This window comes from Carcharodon carcharias, chromosome 6, assembly GCF_017639515.1.
Source record: "Carcharodon carcharias isolate sCarCar2 chromosome 6, sCarCar2.pri, whole genome shotgun sequence".
Classification (NCBI taxonomy): domain Eukaryota; kingdom Metazoa; phylum Chordata; class Chondrichthyes; order Lamniformes; family Lamnidae; genus Carcharodon; species Carcharodon carcharias.
In genome coordinates, this window is record NC_054472.1 from 3,059,251 (window position 1) to 3,079,454 (window position 20,204).

Consider the following 20,204-nt stretch of genomic DNA (forward strand, 5'->3'; position numbering starts at 1 on the left):
TGAAATTGTTGAACTCAATAATAAGTCCAGAAGGCTGCAAAGTGCCTAGTCGGAAGATGAGGTGCTGTTCCTCCAGTTTGCGTTGAGCTTCACTGGAACATTGCAGCAGGCCAAGGACGGACATGTGGGCATGAGAGCAGGGTGGAGTGTTGACTGGCAAGCGACAGGGAGGTCTGGGTCATGCTTGCAGACAGACCGAAGGTGTTCCTCAAAGCGGTCACCCAGTCTGCGTTTGGTCTCTCCAATGTAGAGGAGACCATGTTTTTCCCTCTTGTTGGTTCCCTCACCACCTGCGGCAGGCCCAGTCTAGCAGCTGTGTCCTTAAGGATTCAACCAGCTCGGTCAGTAGTGGTGCTACCAAACCACTCCTGGTGATGGATAATTGAAGTCCCCCACTCAGAGTACATTCTGCGCCCTTGCCACCTTCAGTACTTCCTCCATGTAGTGTTCAACGTTGGGGAGTACTGATTCATCAGCTGAGGGGGGGCGGTACGTGGTAATCAGCAGAAGGTTTCCTTGCCCATGTTTGACCTGATGCCATGAGACTTCCATGGGGTCCAGAGTCGATGTTTAGGACTCCCAGGGTAACCCCGTCCCCACTGTATACCACTGTGCCACCACCTCTGCTGGGCCTGTCCTGCCCGTGGGGCAAGATGTATGCAGGGATGTTGATGGTGGTGTCTGGGACGTTGTCTGTAAGGTATGATTCTGTGAGGATGACTATGTCAGGCTGTTGCTTGATTAGTCTGTGACACAGCTCACCCAACTTTTGCATGGACCCCAAGGTGTTAGTAAGGAGGACTTTGCAGAATCGACAGGACTGAGTTTGCCGTTGTCGTTTGCAGTACTTAGGTTGAGGCCAGGTGGTCCGTCCGGTTGCATTCCTTCATGAGTTTTTATTGGTTTGATACAACTGAGTGGCTTGCTAGGCCATTTCAGAGGATGTTTAGGAGTCAGCCACATTGCTGTGGGTGTGGAGTCGCATGTAGGTCAGCCCAGGTAAGGATGGAAAACTTCCTTCTCTAAAAGGTAGCCAAAGTCATATACCAAAGTTGTTTTAGGATTCTCTCAAAGGGTGGGCTTTCTGCAGGTCACGAGATTAGTTAGTTGCCCATCGTATGACCTTGGAACAGAAAATCCCCTCAAGGACTCAAGAGTTTCCATTGAGCCCAAACTCACTAAAGGCTATATGTCTGGTAGCATTAAAATGCCCAAGCTTCTATAAACAGATGCTGGTGAAAATCCAATACCATTCAACAACACATAACAGGGATTTAAAAGTGGGAAAAGGATAGAAGGCATTAGGTTCCTGAACAAAAACCATCCTAGAGCTAAACTTTGACGAGGTCAGTTTGCTGTATTGGTGGACCTGAAAAGGAACAGGCTTGGAGATCTTATGATGTTACAGCATCCAGTTCTTTTAAGGCATGCCGCTGTCTCTTTGCAGATAGCATTTCAAGATTGAAAGGAGACAAACAAAGCTGCCATACTGTATGATGTTACAGCATCCAGTTCTTTTAAGGCATGCCGCTGTCTCTTTGCAGATAGCATTTCAAGATCGAAAGGGGACAAACAAAGCTGCCTTACTGTGTGATTCCTCGTAATTGCAGTTCTTTTTCTAAATATATGGTAGTCTTGGGTTTATTAACCACATCCTGGTTTATTGTTTGAAAACATTCATCCTGACAGATTAAGACGATCACCTCCTTTTGTTTCAAAAAGGACCCATTCAATTTGGTAATGTCTTTTGATGTTCTCTGGATATATGTAGTTAACATCTTTTCATCTGGGTTGTGCCCTTTATCTCTGTTAGACAGTGAGTCAGTTTTTGAATACACAGGTTAGATCATCTGACCATTGGTTATCATCTTTGCAGCATAACATGGTTCATTTTAAAAACCAAAAGTTAATTTCAATGAGTCCACATTGAGTAAAGTTTGTACCTTAATAGTTAGGTATATGACATGTCTTTACTGATCATGACAAGTCCCCACTGTACGGAAATAAAATGGAATTTTTATTACATTTTTTAACATTCTTTTCATGGTAAAGCAAGAGAAACATGCACACCTCAACATATATTCTGCACTCATTCAACCATCTACACATCAATCGTGGAACTGCTACAGCTGGTATTGTCTGCAACAGCCTTTTCTCCTGGCCAGAATTTTCAGCTCAGCGAGGCGTAAAATGATGCGGAGTGATGTTGGGCGTGCATCCCGATGTCACCGCGCATCATTTAGATCTTCAGTTCGGCGGGTGCGCAGCCAAGTCCGCTGCACATCCGCCAAACTGTCAGAGGCCTATTAAAGCCACTTAAATATCAATTAAAGTTATTAACCGAGCTGCCAGTCCAGCCTTAAGGTTGGCGGGGGGGGGCAGGCGAAGAGCCCAGGCGGCCTTCGCATTTTTTCATGGAACCTCAACCACGGGTGGGATGAGGTTTCATGAAGGGTTTATAAATTAAATAAATTTTTTCATTAATATTCCTTGACATGTCCCAGCTCATGTGACACTCACGCAGGGTGGGCCTTAACTTGGCCCGCCCACGTAAAGTGGTGGTGTGGACCTGATTGGTGGCGCTGAGCAGGTTCGCACCCGCCCCCACACAGCCCACCTGATGGGGAAAATTCTCCCCCCGTTTCAAGTTTGATTCTCATCACCCTTTTTGGATGAGGGGTGATTTTTTTTTTGAAAAATATACTTTATTCATAAAATATCTGGGAGAACATTCCAAACCATTTCAAAATGACCATCACATAAGTACAATCAGGTTCAACTTTTACACATGGATCACAAGGTGCATCAATACAATCAATGAATATCACAATCATTTCAATATGGTCAATGCAGACAATCGGACAATGGGATTGGAGTTATCAACATACATCATGTTGCTCTCTGAGGTGCTTCAATACAATTATAGTACAATTAGTATTCACTGCGTACATTCATTTTGAGCTGTACAGCCCGAGGGGTCTATACAGTTCCCTGCCCCTTGGTGCACCGTGGCAGAAAGGTCTTAGACAGCGACCCTTCCCCATTGCGCCTTTGCGGCAGCTGCCCCAAGCTTTAGTGCATCCCTCAACACGTAGTCCTGGACTTTGGAATGTGCCAGTCTGCAACACTCGGTCGGGGACAACTCTTTGCGCTGGAAGACCAACAAGTTTCGGGCAGACCAAAGAGCGTCTTTCACCGAGTTGATGATCCTCCAGCTGCAATTGCACGAGGGACAGGTGGTACCACATGGTCCAACTACTTGGAGCGTTCCACGGCAGCGTGGCCAGACCCATCCTTCACAACACCAGGGACAGGTAGAACCTCAGCACGTAGTGACACTTGGTGTTTGCGTACCGAGGGTCTACGCACAGTTTGATGCAGCCGCACACAAAGGTGGCCAACAGTATGAGGGCGATGTTGGACATGTTTTTTCCCCCTTTATCTAGAGGCTTGTACATCGCGTGCCTGCGGACACAATCCATTTTCGACCTCCAGATAAAGCGAAAGATGGCTCGGGTGATCGCCACCACGCAGGAGTGTGGAATGGGCCAGACATGCGCCACGTACAGCAACAGCGAGAGTGCCTCATTCCTGATGACCAGGTTCTTACCCGCAATGGAGAGGGAGCGTCGCTCCCACATGCCCAGTTTCCTTTTCACCATAGACACTCGCTCCTTCCAGTTTCTAACGCATGCCCTGGTCCTTCTGAACCATATCCCCAGCACCTTCAGGCCGTCAGACCTGACAGTGAAGGGGGCAAAGGATCAGTCAGCCCAGTTCCCAAAGAACATGGCTTCGCTCTTCCCACGATTTACCTTGGCTCCTGAGGCCAGTTCGAACTGGTCGCAGATGTGGATCAGTCTGCGCACCGACAGCGGATCCGAGCAGAAGACGGCGACATCGTCCATGTACAGGGAGGCTTTGATCTGAGTGCCTCCACTGCCTGGGATCATCACTCCTCTTAAGCCCAGATCCTTCCTGATGGACTCAGGGTTCTATGCAACACACAAAAAGGCAAAAAGAGGGCTGCCCTGCCTTCCATTTTTTTTGCTTGCCTGTTGCAATAATTATTTCTCCTCTAATATCTGCTTTGACATTTCCCACATGCTTTAGCATATGCAGAGCGCTGAAGCATGAGATCACTGGCTGTCACTACAATATAAGATTAGGTGCAAGGCTTATTCAATACATTCACTGACTTCTAATGGCAGACAAAAGCTGTTTATTTTAATGATAAATGTTATAGAGGGCGGTTCACCACAGAATAAACTCTTGAGTAATGTTGAACTGCCTTAAAATAATGGCATCTATCCTTACAGGTTCATTTTTATTTGACTAAAAACTGCTTTCAGTGATTGCCTCAAGTAGATTGAGGATTTTTAATGTATAAAATCTGAACTTATCCCATTGGCTGTTTAAATAAATATTGAGAAAAAGATGGAAGCAGATTCATTCCAGCCAGTTATCTGGAAGTGGTTTTGCATTCAATGTCACTTTTAATTTTGATAGAGAAAAACTGTAGACTTTAAAGAAGAAAAGCTACCTTCACTGTTTGAAGGTAAGGGTCAAAAACTATTGAGAGCAATACTCTGTACTTTGCCTCTTTTCATGTCCAGAAGGATCAAAGAGAAACTGAATGAAAGCAGAAGTCAAGGTTATGAAAAACAAAGACATTGAGAAAGCTGTTGCAAGAAAGAGTAAATTAGCGAGGGGAAGGCAATTGAGTGGAGTGGCTGAGATATAATGGCCGGATTTTACTTTACAGATAACGGTGATGCTAACTCTCTTGTAATGGAGTAAATCAGACAGCACATGCACAGTTAAATGCGGAAAAATTGAATTTACTGTCTGAGTTACGATGTTCCTACAAAACCTGTGCTATAACAGGACCTTGCCAATGGACTTAGCATTTAAGTGTATGCAATCGCATGAAGTTGCAGCTCTTACCAACTAATTTCCTACTAAAGACACCGGACAGAATAGCTGGTGCATTCAGGATTAAGTGAATTTTTAAGGGTTTGATTAAATCTAATTTATGTCATACGCTTTATACTTTCTGGTTTAGATTCTGCATATCTCAGTGAGGATTCTGAAGTCTCATTGGTTGAAGAGTTATGATACTTGCCCTGCTCCTTGTAGAGGATGTTATGATCCTGGACCAGACCCCCAAGTTGTTGGTGAGATCCAGTTAGTGACTGAAAACAGAATCTTTACAGTGCAGAAGGAGGCCATTCCACCCATCGAGCCTGCACTGGCTCTCTGAAAGAGCATCCTACCTAGTCCCACTCCCCTGCCATATCCCTGTAACCTTGCATGTTCTTTCTTTTCAGATAGCAATCCACTTCCCTTTTAAACACCTTGACCGAACCTGCCTCCACTCAGGAAGTTCTTTCCAGACTCCAGCCACCCTCTGGGTGAAATATTTTTTCCTAACATCACTTTTACTCCCTTTGCCAATTATTTTGAATCTGTGCCCTCTAGTTCTTGATGCTCTCTTGAGTGGGAACAGTTTCTCACTGTTTGCCCTGCCCATACCCCTCAGGATCTTGAATACCTCTATCAAGTCTCCTCTCAGTCTTCTTTTCTTCAAGGTAAACAGTCCCAATGTTTCCAATCAATCTAGCTACAATTTTTTATCTCTGGAATCATTCTTGTGGATCTCCAATACCTTCACATCCTTTGCTTAAAGTAGACAAACCTTGGGATTCAAGACACTCACTCAGTGAAGAAAGCCACAAGATTCCACAAGTTTTGAACAAATAAAATTAAACTTTGCTGTACAAAGTCAGAAAGATAAAACAATTTGCAATACTCTAACTTTTACAATACCCTACTCTTATATTTTAACAATCAGGGTTATAATGAGGAACGTATGAATTACAAGCCAGCGGTGGTTGAACAATAAATGTCAAATATGACCAAAACAGATTACATGGATTTTGCAATAACCTACCCAGATGTTAGTAACACTGAGTCAACCAGCCTCACTGAAACTCTGTCTCTCTCATGAGGGATTCCAATCTTCACCTTCTAAGATCTTATCTTGGAATTCTCTTCAAAAGTCCCTGCAACTCAGACGGTTTCAACGATAGCCCTCACAACGTTTTAATTTTGCCTTCCGAGATTCTGCTCCCCTGGATTCCCGAGTATACTCAGACATCAACTTACAAGCAGAATCTTCAGCTGTAAGAGCAGAACAATACAGCTCCAGAAGGGTACCTTGGCCCAATGGCCCGCAGCACGGAGTCACCCATCTTCAGCCGCCTTCTTGGATCTTTGTGGCATCTTCTGAGCCCTCTTCAATTAGCAGGGCTTCTCTCAAGCCTACTTCACCTAAAGCCTGCTTCCTGCAGCCCTATTCTCTAATTGGAGACTGTTTCTTTGCTCCTTTCTTTTTTCCTACCTTAATTGGGATCTGTCTCTATCCCCTGTCTTTGTCCCTCACCAGGGCTCTTTTTCTTGGAACTTCTCCTTGTCCCCTCTCCATTGCCCCTCCCTCTTGTGACCTCTCCCTGTCCCCTCTACCTTCTCCGTTTCTCTGGGACACTTGCTGGCTATGGTGCTCTGCACGCAGTTACCTGACCTGGCTTTGTGCACCCTCCTTCTGCACAAGTGCACTTGGCAGATCCTCAGCCCAAACAACATAAAAGTGCTGATCTGCGCTCCCGGCGTGTACATGCGTGGGAGGTCTGAGGTTTGTTGGGACTTGGGAGTTCCCAACCCCTGCGCTCAAGATTAAGGCAAGTTGAGTTTTCATAACAAGGATGCCCTGTCTGATCAGATACTGAATCAGAGCAGATCACTGCTTGGAAGCCTGCAAAAACTTTGTGCACATGTCAGCAAGATGACCAGCGAGTGCCATTTCTTCATCATTGACCAGAAAACCCAGGCCAATATATGTGATTGAGCAGATTTTCATCGTCTTGCTCAAACCAGTGCATCCTGGCTGGTTAGAGTAGTTTGATGGAGATTTACTGTTCAAATATTTACTCTGTCCTATAGGTTACACTAAACTGACATACACAGCCAATGCAACTGTTTTTGTTTTTTAAAGTATCCACAAGGTTGCTGTAATTATTCTTTCATAAGTTTTTTTGCTCACTGCTTGTTCTTTCATGAGATTCCCTTGAGAGATTTGGCAATGCCTATTGATTCCCCCCCATGAGTAGGGAGTAGCTACTCGATTTGTTTTGCTTGAGATATTTTGGTGCATTTCTATTCTGGGAACAACAGACTGGTAACTAGAATATAAGTGTGAGCAACATAAAACCTAAAGCAGCAATTGCCTTACTAGATCTAAGGATGATGGTATAAGAATCTATTCATATTGATGGTTGAATATATCAGCTGAGCTGGACTTGGAGGTCTTTGGCTGGAAGTTTTGCAGTTGTTCTAAAGGCAGTCCTGAGAAACAGTACTGGTATTTTTACTGTATTATGGTACCAATGGGGAATCTGCATTTAAATTGTCCATTTAAGAGGAGTTTGGAAGAGCCCTGTGCACTTGAAAACAGAAATAGGATTCTATCACTTCATCATCTGCCCAAGCAGTGAATCTTCTATGAAAGAGCTGTAGGGACAGTGGTCTCCTATACTTCCACTTGGGGCCTCCCCTCAGCAGCACAAATAAAATCACAAATTCAGCACGTAGAGAAATTGTAGTGGAATCCCACATTTCAGTGTTTCTTGGGCTGTGCTATATCGTCAACTTTGAAAACAAAAAGTCTTTTCATATTTGATGCTGTTTAGCTGGTTATGTAAAACCATCTCCATATAACCATGTAAAGACAAATTTCTAAATGTAATTCTGTGCACACTGCACTGTGAAAACACTGACTAATTAAAGTTTGAAGGTGGGCCTCATCCTCATCCTCTTGTTAGCAGCATTAAGATTGCTGTAACTGTGAATAACAAACTCAACAGCCCAATATTTCATTGTGTACACAACGTCTTGTACTTGCATTTACATCAATCATCAAACTTTGTAATAGTATTTACAGACATAATTGAGATGGCTCATTTTGAGTTTCCCCTTTTTATGTTCTCCACTGTGGAAGTGTTATGACACAGCAGTTGGTAAAGCTGTGTTATTTAAAAATCCCAGAGGGAAACTTAAAGTTACTGTCATTACCTATATTTTCATTTGGTGTGTTTTGAGATGCAACTCTGAATTCAGGAATAAGACCATCAGTTCTTGAGAGATTTTTATATTAAAATAAATGAAACATTTTATTAAGTTACGACATGTTAAACACATACATATGGCTACAAATAACTACTATCATAACTGTTAACAAATTCCCAAATTAATCTCCACTAAGGTAACAGCACCCCATAGACTTTAAGCAGAAACCAGCCTTTTCACCTTAGAAATTCAAAATGAGGTTCATTTCACTTTGGTTCCTTTGCAGATACAGTGGTGGGATTACAGGCTTTGATGTTACATGCCTCTGCACACACAAAACTGCTGTCTTTATACCCAGTACATCTCTTTGAATGTAAATTCTCTTTGTATCACCGGCCCCTTGGAACTTCACCTCTTCTAACAATAAAATCCCTTTCATAGTACCATTTTTATTAATAATATAAATATTGCTTGGCCTCTGCTAGTTAGGTGCCGTTCTTGAATGCTCTATTCAACAAAATGCAACTGCGCTCTACCTCTGTTACATCTCAACACTACTATACATCAAAGCACCCAGACTAGCTGGCTTTAATCCAATTAAGACACACTCACAGACTAAATCTCTATTTTCAAAGAAAAATAATTTCCAATAATATTATATACATTAATAGCTTAATGACATCAAGCAGCATATACATAGGCTTCTGCTTTTCCCACTTTCTCATGCCGAGTCTTCTGGGTTCTGCTTGACATTGCCAACTGATTGGGCTGTATACTAGGAGGCTTCATTATATGATCTAAAGCCTCCATCCATTCACCATACATGCTGCCACTGCTGGATGCCTGATAATCAGACATGAAGGGCACCTATGATACCCATAGCCTTATGCATTCTGGAATCATCTCTATCCATTGTGTGATTTCACTGGAGTGTGAACTCACCAGGAATGTTTTCCACCCTGGGCGTGTTGGGCCTAACTGTTTATTTTGAGTCCAGCTGGTTCCCTATAATTTTTCTTTTACGAGTGTCTGAGGAATTCATCTTTAACTCCTGGAGGCTCTAGGATAATCCAGGAGAGTTTGCAACCTAGTTCTGATAAATATATTAAATCCTACTTGGAAGTAGTCTCCACGACTTGGGGTTTTCCTCACCTCATGTCTGAGCCTGTTGTAAACTCATTGATAGAGATTGATCTGTGTGATTGGTTCCATTATGATTATATCGTGTGACTATCAGGAAGGTAGAAGGTGATGTGGGTGGACCTTGGTTTTCCTTTGTCGGCAATTCCTATGTTTCCTGTGTGATGATTTCATGCTGCTTGTCATTTCCATTGTGCAGTTGTTAAGCTTTAGTTGTTGCATAGCTGTTGTCTAGTTAAGGCATAAATACAATGCAGGAACTTATGTAGCTTTTTTAAAACAATTGTTAACTCTTGGTTAACTCAATCACTGACCCTGTTGATTTTTCTAAAAATGCATATATTTATATTCAAAGGATACTGCAATAAGTAAACCCAGGGAGGTGTTCCGGCTATCACCGGAGATTAAATCCTGTGATACTTTGGTCTGTGCTTCTATGCATTTTACGTCACCCACATGGGCAGCCTTGTCAGATGGAACAGGAAAGCTGTATCTTCTCCGAACAAGCAAACGTGGAGCAAATAACATTGAGAAGTGGGAGGTGAGTTATGTTTATTTAAGCGGGTGAAGTATGGATATTTATAAACTTCTGTTGTTTTGCATTGTGGTTTGGGTTCTGTTTTTAGAGGGAGTATAACAATCTTTTGCAGCTTTTGAGGGAGACAGAGGAAAGAAGAAAAGGCAGCAATATCTTTGTAAAGTTGTGTAAGTGTTGCACTTGGCATTTAAAAAAAAATTCCATGTCCTGAATTTGTTCAAACAAAAAGATTATAGGAGAGAGCACCTTTAAATGCCATGAGTTAGAATTTCAGTAGTTCTTCCCCGATCTCTCATTGTAACGAGAATAGAAGATCAGTTGAAACCCCAGATGTGCCATTTCTTTGGGGCCTCTGACAGATTCTAGTGGTTGGGGGAGTCCAGAACCAGGGGTCACAGTCTGAGGATATGGAGTAGACCATTTAGGACTGAGATGAGGAGAAATTTCTTCACCCAGAGTGTGGTGAGCCTGTGGAATTCGTCACCACAGAAAGTAGTTGAGACCAAAGCATTGTATGTTTTCAAGAAGGAGTTAGATATAGCTCTTGGAGGCGAAAGGGATCAAAGGGTATGGGGAGAAAGCGGGAGCAGGCTATTGAGTTGGATGATCAGCGATGATCATGATGAGCAGGAGCAGGAGCAGGATCAAAGGGCCGAATGGCCTACTCCTCCTAGTTTCTATGTTTCTATGGATGTACACAGTGATGGTGGGATTATGTATCTCCATTGTTTTTGGTCAAAAACAATATTCCTTTTTGCAAGATCATATGGAGCTACTCATCTCCGAACAATGTTTTGAACTGCTGTTGTAGCAACTTGTGAACAGATATTTCAACAATCTTGCTTTGGCTGCCACTGTCACACTGCTCTCCCTAATCCACAGTAGATAATTCCTCAGTGCCCCATCCATGCTCAAAATTTTTCCCTTGGGAGTGGGTGGGGGAAAAGATCAGTTTTATGATCCTTTATTTTTAACTTAGGCAAAGTCTGGCAAATTCTAAAAGGTTTCGTGACAGACATAAACCATTCGATCCAAGGTTTCAATGGCAACCCTATGCTAGAACAACACAAAACAAATCCCAGTGTTTTATTCTTATCCTTTAATCCACTTCCATTAAAAGACGCCATGGACTCCACCTCGTTTAGTCTTTGTGGCAAAGCACTTCATGCGCCAATAACTTTGTATAAAGGAGATTTCCCAAGCTCCTATGAATAGAATGATATAGAATGTACAGCATAGAAAGAAGCCATTTGGCCCAATTGTCCCATGCTGGTGCTAATGCTCCACACAAGTATTCCCCATCCTTCTTCATCTCAGCTTATTAACATATTTTACTAACCTTTTCTCCTTTCTGTAGCTTACCCTTAAATGCCTATAAACTACTCACCTCAATTACCATGTAGTGGCAACTTCCACATTCTAACCAGCCTTTGGGTAAAGAGTTCCCTACTGAATCTATTAGTGACTATTTTTGTATTTCTGTCCCCTAGTTTTTAATTTCTTACAAATGGAAGCATTTCTTTGCATCTACCCTATCAAGACCCTTCATAATTTTAAAGACCGATATTGGTCCAGAATTTCTGTCTGCCGGGGGGGGTGGGGTTTGTACCCCAGAAGATGGCTGGGAGGAGCCCCCCAGAAGTCTCCATGCAAGGACTGCGTGGGAATTTCCTGTGAAGTTCAAACTTCTGTTGGGCGCTGGGAACCATCAGGTACTGCGATTTAAGTCAGAGACTTAAGGTGGTTCCGACTCTCTGAGCAGAATAGTTACCCAGGAAAAATTAGAAGAATTAAAACAACTTCAGGGTAACTATGGTTGTGGCTTTTTCAGTCTTTCCTGATAGGTACAACCTCTCAGTTCTGAAATAATCTGAGTAAATCTTTTTTGCATCTTCTCTGGTACCTTTATATCCTCTTTCTAATATGGCGACCAGAACAGTGCACAGTGCTTTTCTCACTTAATGACCATTTAAATGGATGGTCCCTCGACACTGACTTTCTGAGAGGGAATAGCCTTTCCCTATTCACCCCATCAAAATGCTTGATAATTTTGAATTTTGGATTACATTCTGTTACAGGTTGATTGTTTTATTTTACCTTGCTGACCCTCATTTGACCCTTTTATTAAAAATTACAAAGTTCAGTTGGTGCTTTTTTGGTAATTTTTTTAAAACAATCTTAGCTTTGAAAACTTCATTCGCTTTCTACACGCAAGGTCAAACTGCTGCCTTTCTGCAGAAATGCCTTAGACTTAGAAAATCTACAGCACAGGAACAAGCTATTCGGCCCATCCAGTCTATGCTGGTGCTTATTCTGCACTTGAGCATTTCACAACATTAATGCCAGGAGTTGTCTCTGATATTCTGACTTTACAGGGATGATATTGCAAAGGGCCTGTGCCAATCTCTCCACAAGTTAGTGCAGTATTTGTAAAAGTGTACTTATGTACTGGTATTTGCACAGTGTAGCTTCTGAAGACTTTTTTTTAAGAGGGAACATGCTTCTTGGGGAACTATGTTTGTGTGTTTTAGCCCTTCCATAAGGTTAGAGATCAGTGCCTGAGAATGTCTATAAAGGGATCCTTTTCTGCCTGCAAAAAAAGCCTTTTGGGATTTCTGCAGTAAATGTTACTGACCTCTTTGTGAATGATATTACTTGGTGGCTAAAATGTCAAATTGTTGTAAATTAATCAAAAGGTGCAGTAAGATCTGTATAAGTTCTACTTTCATGCAACTATTAGTGTCCCAATGGAGGAATGAAGTAAAAAATGTTTTTAAGCCTGAAACCTGTTGTGGAACAGGACAGTTTTAAACTCCAAAGTAGAATTTTTACACACTTGGTGATTCAAATTTTAATGCTTGAGAATGCTTAAATTTAATGTCCTGTTTTTCTGACCACTTTCTCCCTCTTACAGATAATGTTCCAGCAAGAACTCGGGGAACCTTTTGTGATAGTTCATAGTCATTCTTATCTGAAAGCAAGTGCCCACTCAGTTGATGTTGTTTTACTCAAGACAGAGAAGGACGAATCAAACGTCAGAGGAAGTGGCTTCCATTCAGCTGTAGATTGGCTGACCATCACTAGTGCAAGCAATGGTAAATTATAATACCAGTAATGATTGTGGGATGTCACCTTAGAAGATTTTGCTGAATATAAATTGAAAACAATTCTTGTCCCTTCACTCCAGACATGTGGAAAGTCCATGAGACAAAGCTATAATATTATGAATTCACGCCTCGAAGCTCTTTGGCACGCTGTGAATAAATAACTGGTTTATTACTGTTTCTAGCAATGCAGCCAAGGATCAAATAATACACTTCTGATGATGTATACGTTACTTATTCACATTTCCATACATAGTTTCTACTGAATTTAGAGATTGAAATTTCTGCTTCTTGCTATTGCTGGTTGAGTTTAGTCTCATTATTTTATGATTTATAATGAGGTGTATTGAGATTCACAGATATATGTGCAATTGATTTCAGTCTCAGGTTAGTGTGCAAATGTGCTCCAAAACCAAAACCTGAGTGGTTTACAGCAGCCATCTAAATCCCATGATTAGATCAGCATCTTGGAATGACTCCAGGGGACTTGTCCTTTTCTTTTTAAACATAGGGATTTTATGGGTTGGATTTATTTCGTTTTCATATGTTTATGTGCCATCAGCAGCTGTTGGTACAGATGTTAAGTACCAGTGTTCTGAATGAGATTCAAGCTGATGCATCAGCGATTGTACAAGGTTGCGAAACAATTTGCAGCTGGTTTGTGGGAAATTATACAGCCTGTGTGCTATCTAGTCTTGTTGATTCAAAGTAATTTTCATGCTTCAAAAAAATTCAAATTGGCCAATAGCATACGCTTAAGAATTTGAATGCAGCAGCTTACCAAACCTCTATGGAAAAAAATAGAAAGGTTAGTGGGAGGGATGTTAAATTTCTGTGGTACAACTTTCTTCATTTTCCAAGATGCACTTCTAACATTTGATCAATTTCCTTGACTGACTAGGGTCTTTATGCCTTTTACGTTCTGATACTGCTCTGTCTTCACGGCACTTAGGAAGGACTGTCTTACCGAGGCACCTGATGTTGATCAAAGGTTTAAATGAGCAGTGGATTTGACTCACCAGAACTCATTTGGATGGGAATTCGAAATTGCTTAAAAGTTTAAATTAAGAGATATGAATTAAGCACTGGACTTTCAATGAATGGCATTGTTGAATGATTGATTTCAATTTAAATTAGTTGACAATTCAAATAAAATAACTTTGAAATTAAGACTGAGCTATATATTAAATATAAATAATCTTTGTGATGCCTTCCAGCAATATCACCAGAAATAACTTGCAACCAGTGTCGGAAAATTCTGTGCGCAACAGAATATTCTGAAACGTTATCGGTAGAATAGTGGCTGGTTTGCGAACAGTAATGCAGCCTTATTATTTAAACTTTAATATAAATTCCTGATAAATAGAACTTTATCTGTGAGGCAAAGGGACTAGGACATGCAGAAAAGGCCAGTTGAAAGGACTTAAGAGTTCTCAGGGTTCTAGGGGTGGAGCAGGTTTCAGAGATAGGGAGGGGTGAAGGCCATGGAAGGCTTTGCATATTAGGGTGAGTATTTTAGAACCAAGGTTTTGCTGAAATAGAAACTAGTGTAGGAGAGTATAGTTCAAGGGAACACAGGTGAGGAGAATTTTTTTTTGAGGGTTGTTCGTCTGTGGAATTCTCTTCCCCAGAGAGCAGTGGAGGCTGGGTCACTGAATATTTTCAAGGCTGAGTTAGATTTTTGATCAGCGAGGAAGTCCAGGATTATGGGAAGCAGACGGGAAAGAGGAGTTGAGGCCACAATCAGATCAGCCATGACATTATTGAATGGCAGAGCAGGCTCGAGGGGCAGAGTGACCAACTGCTGCTTCTAATTCTTGTGTTCTTGTTTTGTGTTCTTTAGATCAGCGAGCACAGTGGTAACGGCTAGATGGGACTTGGCGCAAGTTAGGATACGAGCCTCGGAGTTGGGGGACGAGCTTAAGGTCATAGCAAGTGAAAGATGGGAAGCCAGTCAGAACATTGGAATAGTCAAGTCTAAAAATAATAAAAGCATTGTAAGGGCTTCAGCAACAGGTGTGTGGAAGCAGGGGTGGTGATGGGCAATGTTATGTAAGTGGACGTAGGTATAAGTTGTTGCCTTTGGAGAGGAATAGGGAAAGAATAAGGCAAAGAAGTTAAGGGAAGATAAATCATTTCTTTATGCCAATGTTTGCAACCTGGGAATGATGCTGCTCATTTTGCTCATATTAGAGTAACTTTATAGGAATATATGCATAGGATCCTTCTGTGTTCTGTCGGCTTGAAAATAACCGTATTGTGCATCTGCCTGCTTCAACTAAATCTTGCTGTCAGGCATATTAAATCTAGATGACAGATGGTTTTGTGCTTCTGTGCTTTAATCGAGTAACTTCATAAAGAGGGACATGTTGGGTGATGAATGCTTCATTGAAATGTCCAGGATAGTACATCTTGCGCAAAACATCCCCGAAAGCTGAGCCGGTAACTGGTCCACATGGTGTGATGGCTGAACCAATCCAACTAGAAAATTCTCTGGCAGTGGCTGGTCTCAGTCTCAGCATCCATGGAGTTGCTACACTTGGCTTCTGTGTACTAGGATAGGGGAAGGGAGAAAATGAAATGAGGCTTCCCTCTTCTGATTGAAGTAAAGTGACCCCCTGAACACAAGTGAATATTAAATGAGGATAAGATTGGAGATGGTTGTGGCACTCCTAGTGTATTAATAGCTTGCTGGTGCTAATTTCCTGGGGTCATAATTGAAGAATGGTCCCTTAGGTGAGGGGCCAGAGGATGTCTGAAGTAACAAACACTTTTCTGAGTTAAAAACAAAAAAAACAGTGGATGCTGGAGATCCAAAACAAAAACAGAAACAGAAATACCTGGAAAAACTCAGCAGGTTTGGCAGCATTGGTGGAGAAGAGCACAGTTGACGTTTCGAGTCCTCTTGACCCTTCAACAGGACCACGGACTCAAATCGTCAACTGTACTTTCCTGAGTTATTGTGTGGAGAGCGAAGGTGAGGAAATGACTTTGGGTGTACAGGGGACAGTGGAACTTCTCACTTGTGCCCTGTAAAATGCAGGGAGTGAAACTTCTGTTCTTGTGCATTTGTAGAGAGCAACAAATATGAAGTTTCAAGGCACCGAATCCTGCATGGAAAACTGGCTCCGCACTATGCAGCTGTAGAGCAGGATGGCACCAGCCTGATGATAGCTTCTGACAAACCCTTCAAGTTTGTGCAGATTGATGGGAAACCTTTGGAGGAGCACAAGGTGGAGAAGATGGACATCAGCCAGAAAAAAGGTCAGATTTGGTGCCAGTGATACTGTTTATATTCCTTCTTACTGCTGTCAGCAGAATAGAGTTTTTCAAAGATAAATAAAAGTAAAAAATGCTGGAAATGTTCAGGTCAGTCAGTGTTTGTAAAGAGATGAGGCAGATTGTTGATGCTTCCTGTCTTTACACTTTACTGATGCTGACTAGCCTGCAGATGAGTGCATGTTCCCAGCAGTTTCTGTGTTTTTTCTCCATTTATGATTTATAGCGTAGAATTGCATCGATATTCCAACACAGAAACAGGCGATATGGTCCATCCAGCCTGTGACCTTGTTTATGCTCCACATGAGCTCCTTCCACCCCTCTTCACCTTACCCTAGCAGCATATCCTTCTATCCCTTTTTCCCTCCTATGTTTATCTAGCTTCCCCTTCAATGTATCGATGCAATATGGTGGCATAGTGGTAATATCATTGGACTAGTAACCCAGAGGCCCCAGCTAATGCTCTGGGGATATGAGTTCAAATCCCACCATGGCAGCTGTTGGAATTTAAATTCAATTAATAAATCTGGAATATAAAGCTATTCTCAGGGATAGTGACCACGAAACTATCATCGATTGTTGTAAAAACCCATCTGGCTCACCGATGTCCTTCAGGGAAGGAAATCTGCCGTCCTTACCTGGTCTGGCCTACATGTCACTCCAGATCCATAGCAATGTGGTTGACACGTAACTGCCCTCTGAAATAGACTAGCAAGCCATTCAATTGTATAAAACCACTGCAGAAAAGTTAAACCAGACAGACTGCAGTGGTTCAAGAAGGCGGTTCACCAACACCACCTCAAGAGAAAAATAGCGATGGCAACAAATGCTGGCTTATTCAACAATGCCCACACCCCATTAAAAGAATAAATAAAAAAAATAAAATTCACCTCAACCACTCCCTGTGGTAGTGAGTTCCACATTTTCAACATTCCCTGGATAAAGAAGTTTCTCCTGAATTCCCTATTGAATATATTAGTTATCTTATATTTATTATATTTATGGTTTTGCATTTTTTTTTTGTTTTTAAATTTACAGTTTTTTAAAGTTTATGAAGGAAGCTCAGATCCCATTAGGCTTTTAATTGCTTTAGGCGCTGCCAATATAAATCAAACAATCTCTGGCAAATGGGACCGCCAGAGAGTACTTCGAAACGGAGATTGCATGATCAGGACTGGTTCAGTGAGCAGTTCACTGAGAAATGTTTACTGAGACTGAGTTGAGGAAGTATTTTTGCAGTAAAATCTCATGATGGATTTCTGTTGCATGAAATTAGTTTCCTTGCAAAGACACATTCCCAGCAATGAATTGTATTGCATCCTTCTGTTTTTCATGAGTCTGAAGGCTAGGAAGTATAAAGTAATGTTGATGGGGAGGAATCATATTTTTGTGAAATACCAGAGATGTATGTGCCCTGGGCACAAAACATCAGATTGGAATTTCACACTTCAAAGCACCAGCTCATTGTCAGAGCTCACATAGGAAGAATATGAAGTTCAGACACATGTGGGACTGTATTCCAACAAGGAACAAGCTGCAGTGGGTGGCAGCAGCCTTTCACCTTAGCCTAAATGCTCTTGCTGTAATGTAATTCTCCCTGTAGCACACCTAAGCTTGTCTTCACAATGTGTGGAGAATACAGACTTTACAATCAGTAACTTAACTAATAGCATTGCTGACCCTTCAATACATTTGCTATAATCAATAAACCGGCACCAACATCACATTTTTTTTTTCCCCAAATCGTTATTGATGGCTATGCTGCTTCACATGAGTTTCCCGCAGGAGTGCCACTGCGGTTTTTCCCTACACTGATCTCAGCATGAAACATGCACGGTAAAAGATGACAGGAAGCATTAATAGCAAGAATAGCATATTCTTTTGTATGTTGAAAGAAAACTTGAGACTAGATTTTGAACTTTTTGTATCAGCGGGATCTGATTGTACTCTTGGATTTGCAATTTTAGCTCAACCATAGGACATGGGGTACTGGATGATAAATACTGTAGTTTGTGCAAAGTACCTCTCTGGCAGATAAATTATAGACTGGTGAAATGTCCATGCACAAGCCATTTAATTTTGCGAAACTGATTTTTAAAAGATGCAAGGATGCTTCTGCTGGCTTTCCAAATTAATAGTTGAACATCAAGTTCTGTGCAGTTTTCTCAGTCAACCATTTCAGAACAGTTATTCAAAACTGCAACCTGTTGTGGTTTGACTCATAAATGTTGGTAGTTCAATTTGCTTCACTGTTTGGCAGTGTTAATAATCTTCATGTATCGTCTGCCCATGTTTTCAATATCTCACCTATTGAAAATTAACTCCATGCTCACTTAGCACATGTGTAATGTTATTGTTAATATGTGATTAGAAGTGATTGAAATCTCTTCATAACTTTTTTAAGGTGGTTTTCTTTTCACTGACTTGTTGATCTGAGCTGCTCGGTCATGTAGAAATATTGAGTCTGGTCCCAGGTGCTTTACAGCAGATGGAATGGGATCAAAATCAAAGGGGAGATCACTGCCATACTGCTCTGTGATCTCCTGCACTGATTCAAATGGCATTGGGTAAGTGACAACAGGTCCCCACCTTCCTTGGTTACAGCAAGTGTATGACCAGAGAGAAGGAAAAGGTGGGATCCTACCAGAACATTTTTTAAAAATCACATAATGCTCTTCTGTCTTAAAAAAACACTAAGTCTATCCATTTCAAAAGGCTTATAAGCCTTTCAAAATTAAACAATTAGCACTTATTCCCTTTGCCACATTGAAGCAGCATACTGCAGCAATTCTGTTGCTTTCTTTTCTTCTATCACTAGTGTACATTTATAGTCACTGTGCCATAAAATCCGTTCTTGCTCCATGTATTTTTTGTTTGATTTATTGTTTTCTAATCAGTTTTCTAGATATTTATGTCCAATTTCAAATTTCACTTGACTGAAGGAAACTTCACCTAGAACATTGGTCAGGAATGTCTCTTTAGTTTGCGCTCCTCAATTACCCGCTTCATTGCTATCCTATCTCTCACCTTAAACATCCACTCATTCCACCAGGAGCACACAGTGGCTGCAGTGTACAATACCAACAAGTCCCAAAACAGTTCCAACCTCTCCAATCTATCCTCATAGCTACAGTTCTTTATGACTAGAATCATTCTTGTGAATCTTCTCTGCACTATCTCCAGTGCCTTAACAGCCTTCCACAAGTATGGTGCCCAGAACTGGACGCAGTACTTCAGATGAGGCCTAACTAGTGTCTTATACAAGTTCAACATGATCTCCTTATTCTTGTACTGAATGCCCTTATTAATAAAGCCTAAGATACTATATACTTTATTAACTTCTCTCTCAATATGCCCTGCCATCTTCAATGACTTATGTACACATTCACTGAGGTCCCTCTATTCCTGCACCTCCCTTAGAGTTTCTCCTTTTATTTTATGCCGTCTCTCCATATTCTTCCTGCCAAAGTGAATCACTTCACACCTCTGCATTGAACATTATCTGCCACTTGCCTGCCCAATCCACCAACATGTCTACATCGTTTTGAAGTTCAAGACCATCCCCATCACAGTTGACAATGTTTCCAATCTTTGTATCATCTGCAAATTTTGAAATCATGCCCTGAACACCACAGTCTAGGTCATTAATATATATATCAGGAAGAGCAAGGGTCCTAACATTGACCCCTGGGAAACTCCACTACAAACCTTCCTCCAATTTGAAAAACAGTCATTTATCACTATTCTTTGTTTCCTGTCACTCAGTCAATTTCTTATCCAAGCGCCTACACTTATTCATTCCATGAGCTAGAATTTTGCTCACAAGTCTGTTGTGTGGCACTGTATCAAATGTCTTTTGAAAATCCATATACACCACATCAACAACATTGCCCTGATCAGCCTTCTCCCTGTTACCTCATCAAAAAACTCCAGCAAGTTAATTAAACATGATTTTCCCTTAATGAATCCATGCTGGTTTTACTTAATTATCCTGCACATGTCTAAGTGGCTATTGATTT

General features: G+C 41.5%; 1 protein-coding gene across 3 annotated transcripts in view; it reads left to right on the forward strand.

The window, feature by feature from the left end:
- nudcd1 (NudC domain containing 1) overlaps positions 1-20,204 on the forward strand; it is a 115,392-nt gene that overhangs the window by 31,155 nt on the left and 64,033 nt on the right. For all 3 annotated transcript variants that reach the window (XM_041190459.1, XM_041190460.1, XM_041190461.1), the window contains 3 exons: positions 9,620-9,805; positions 12,717-12,897; positions 15,982-16,170. In XM_041190459.1, the coding sequence (XP_041046393.1) occupies positions 9,620-9,805; positions 12,717-12,897; positions 15,982-16,170 (556 nt within the window). The remainder of the gene's footprint in view (positions 1-9,619; positions 9,806-12,716; positions 12,898-15,981; positions 16,171-20,204) is intronic.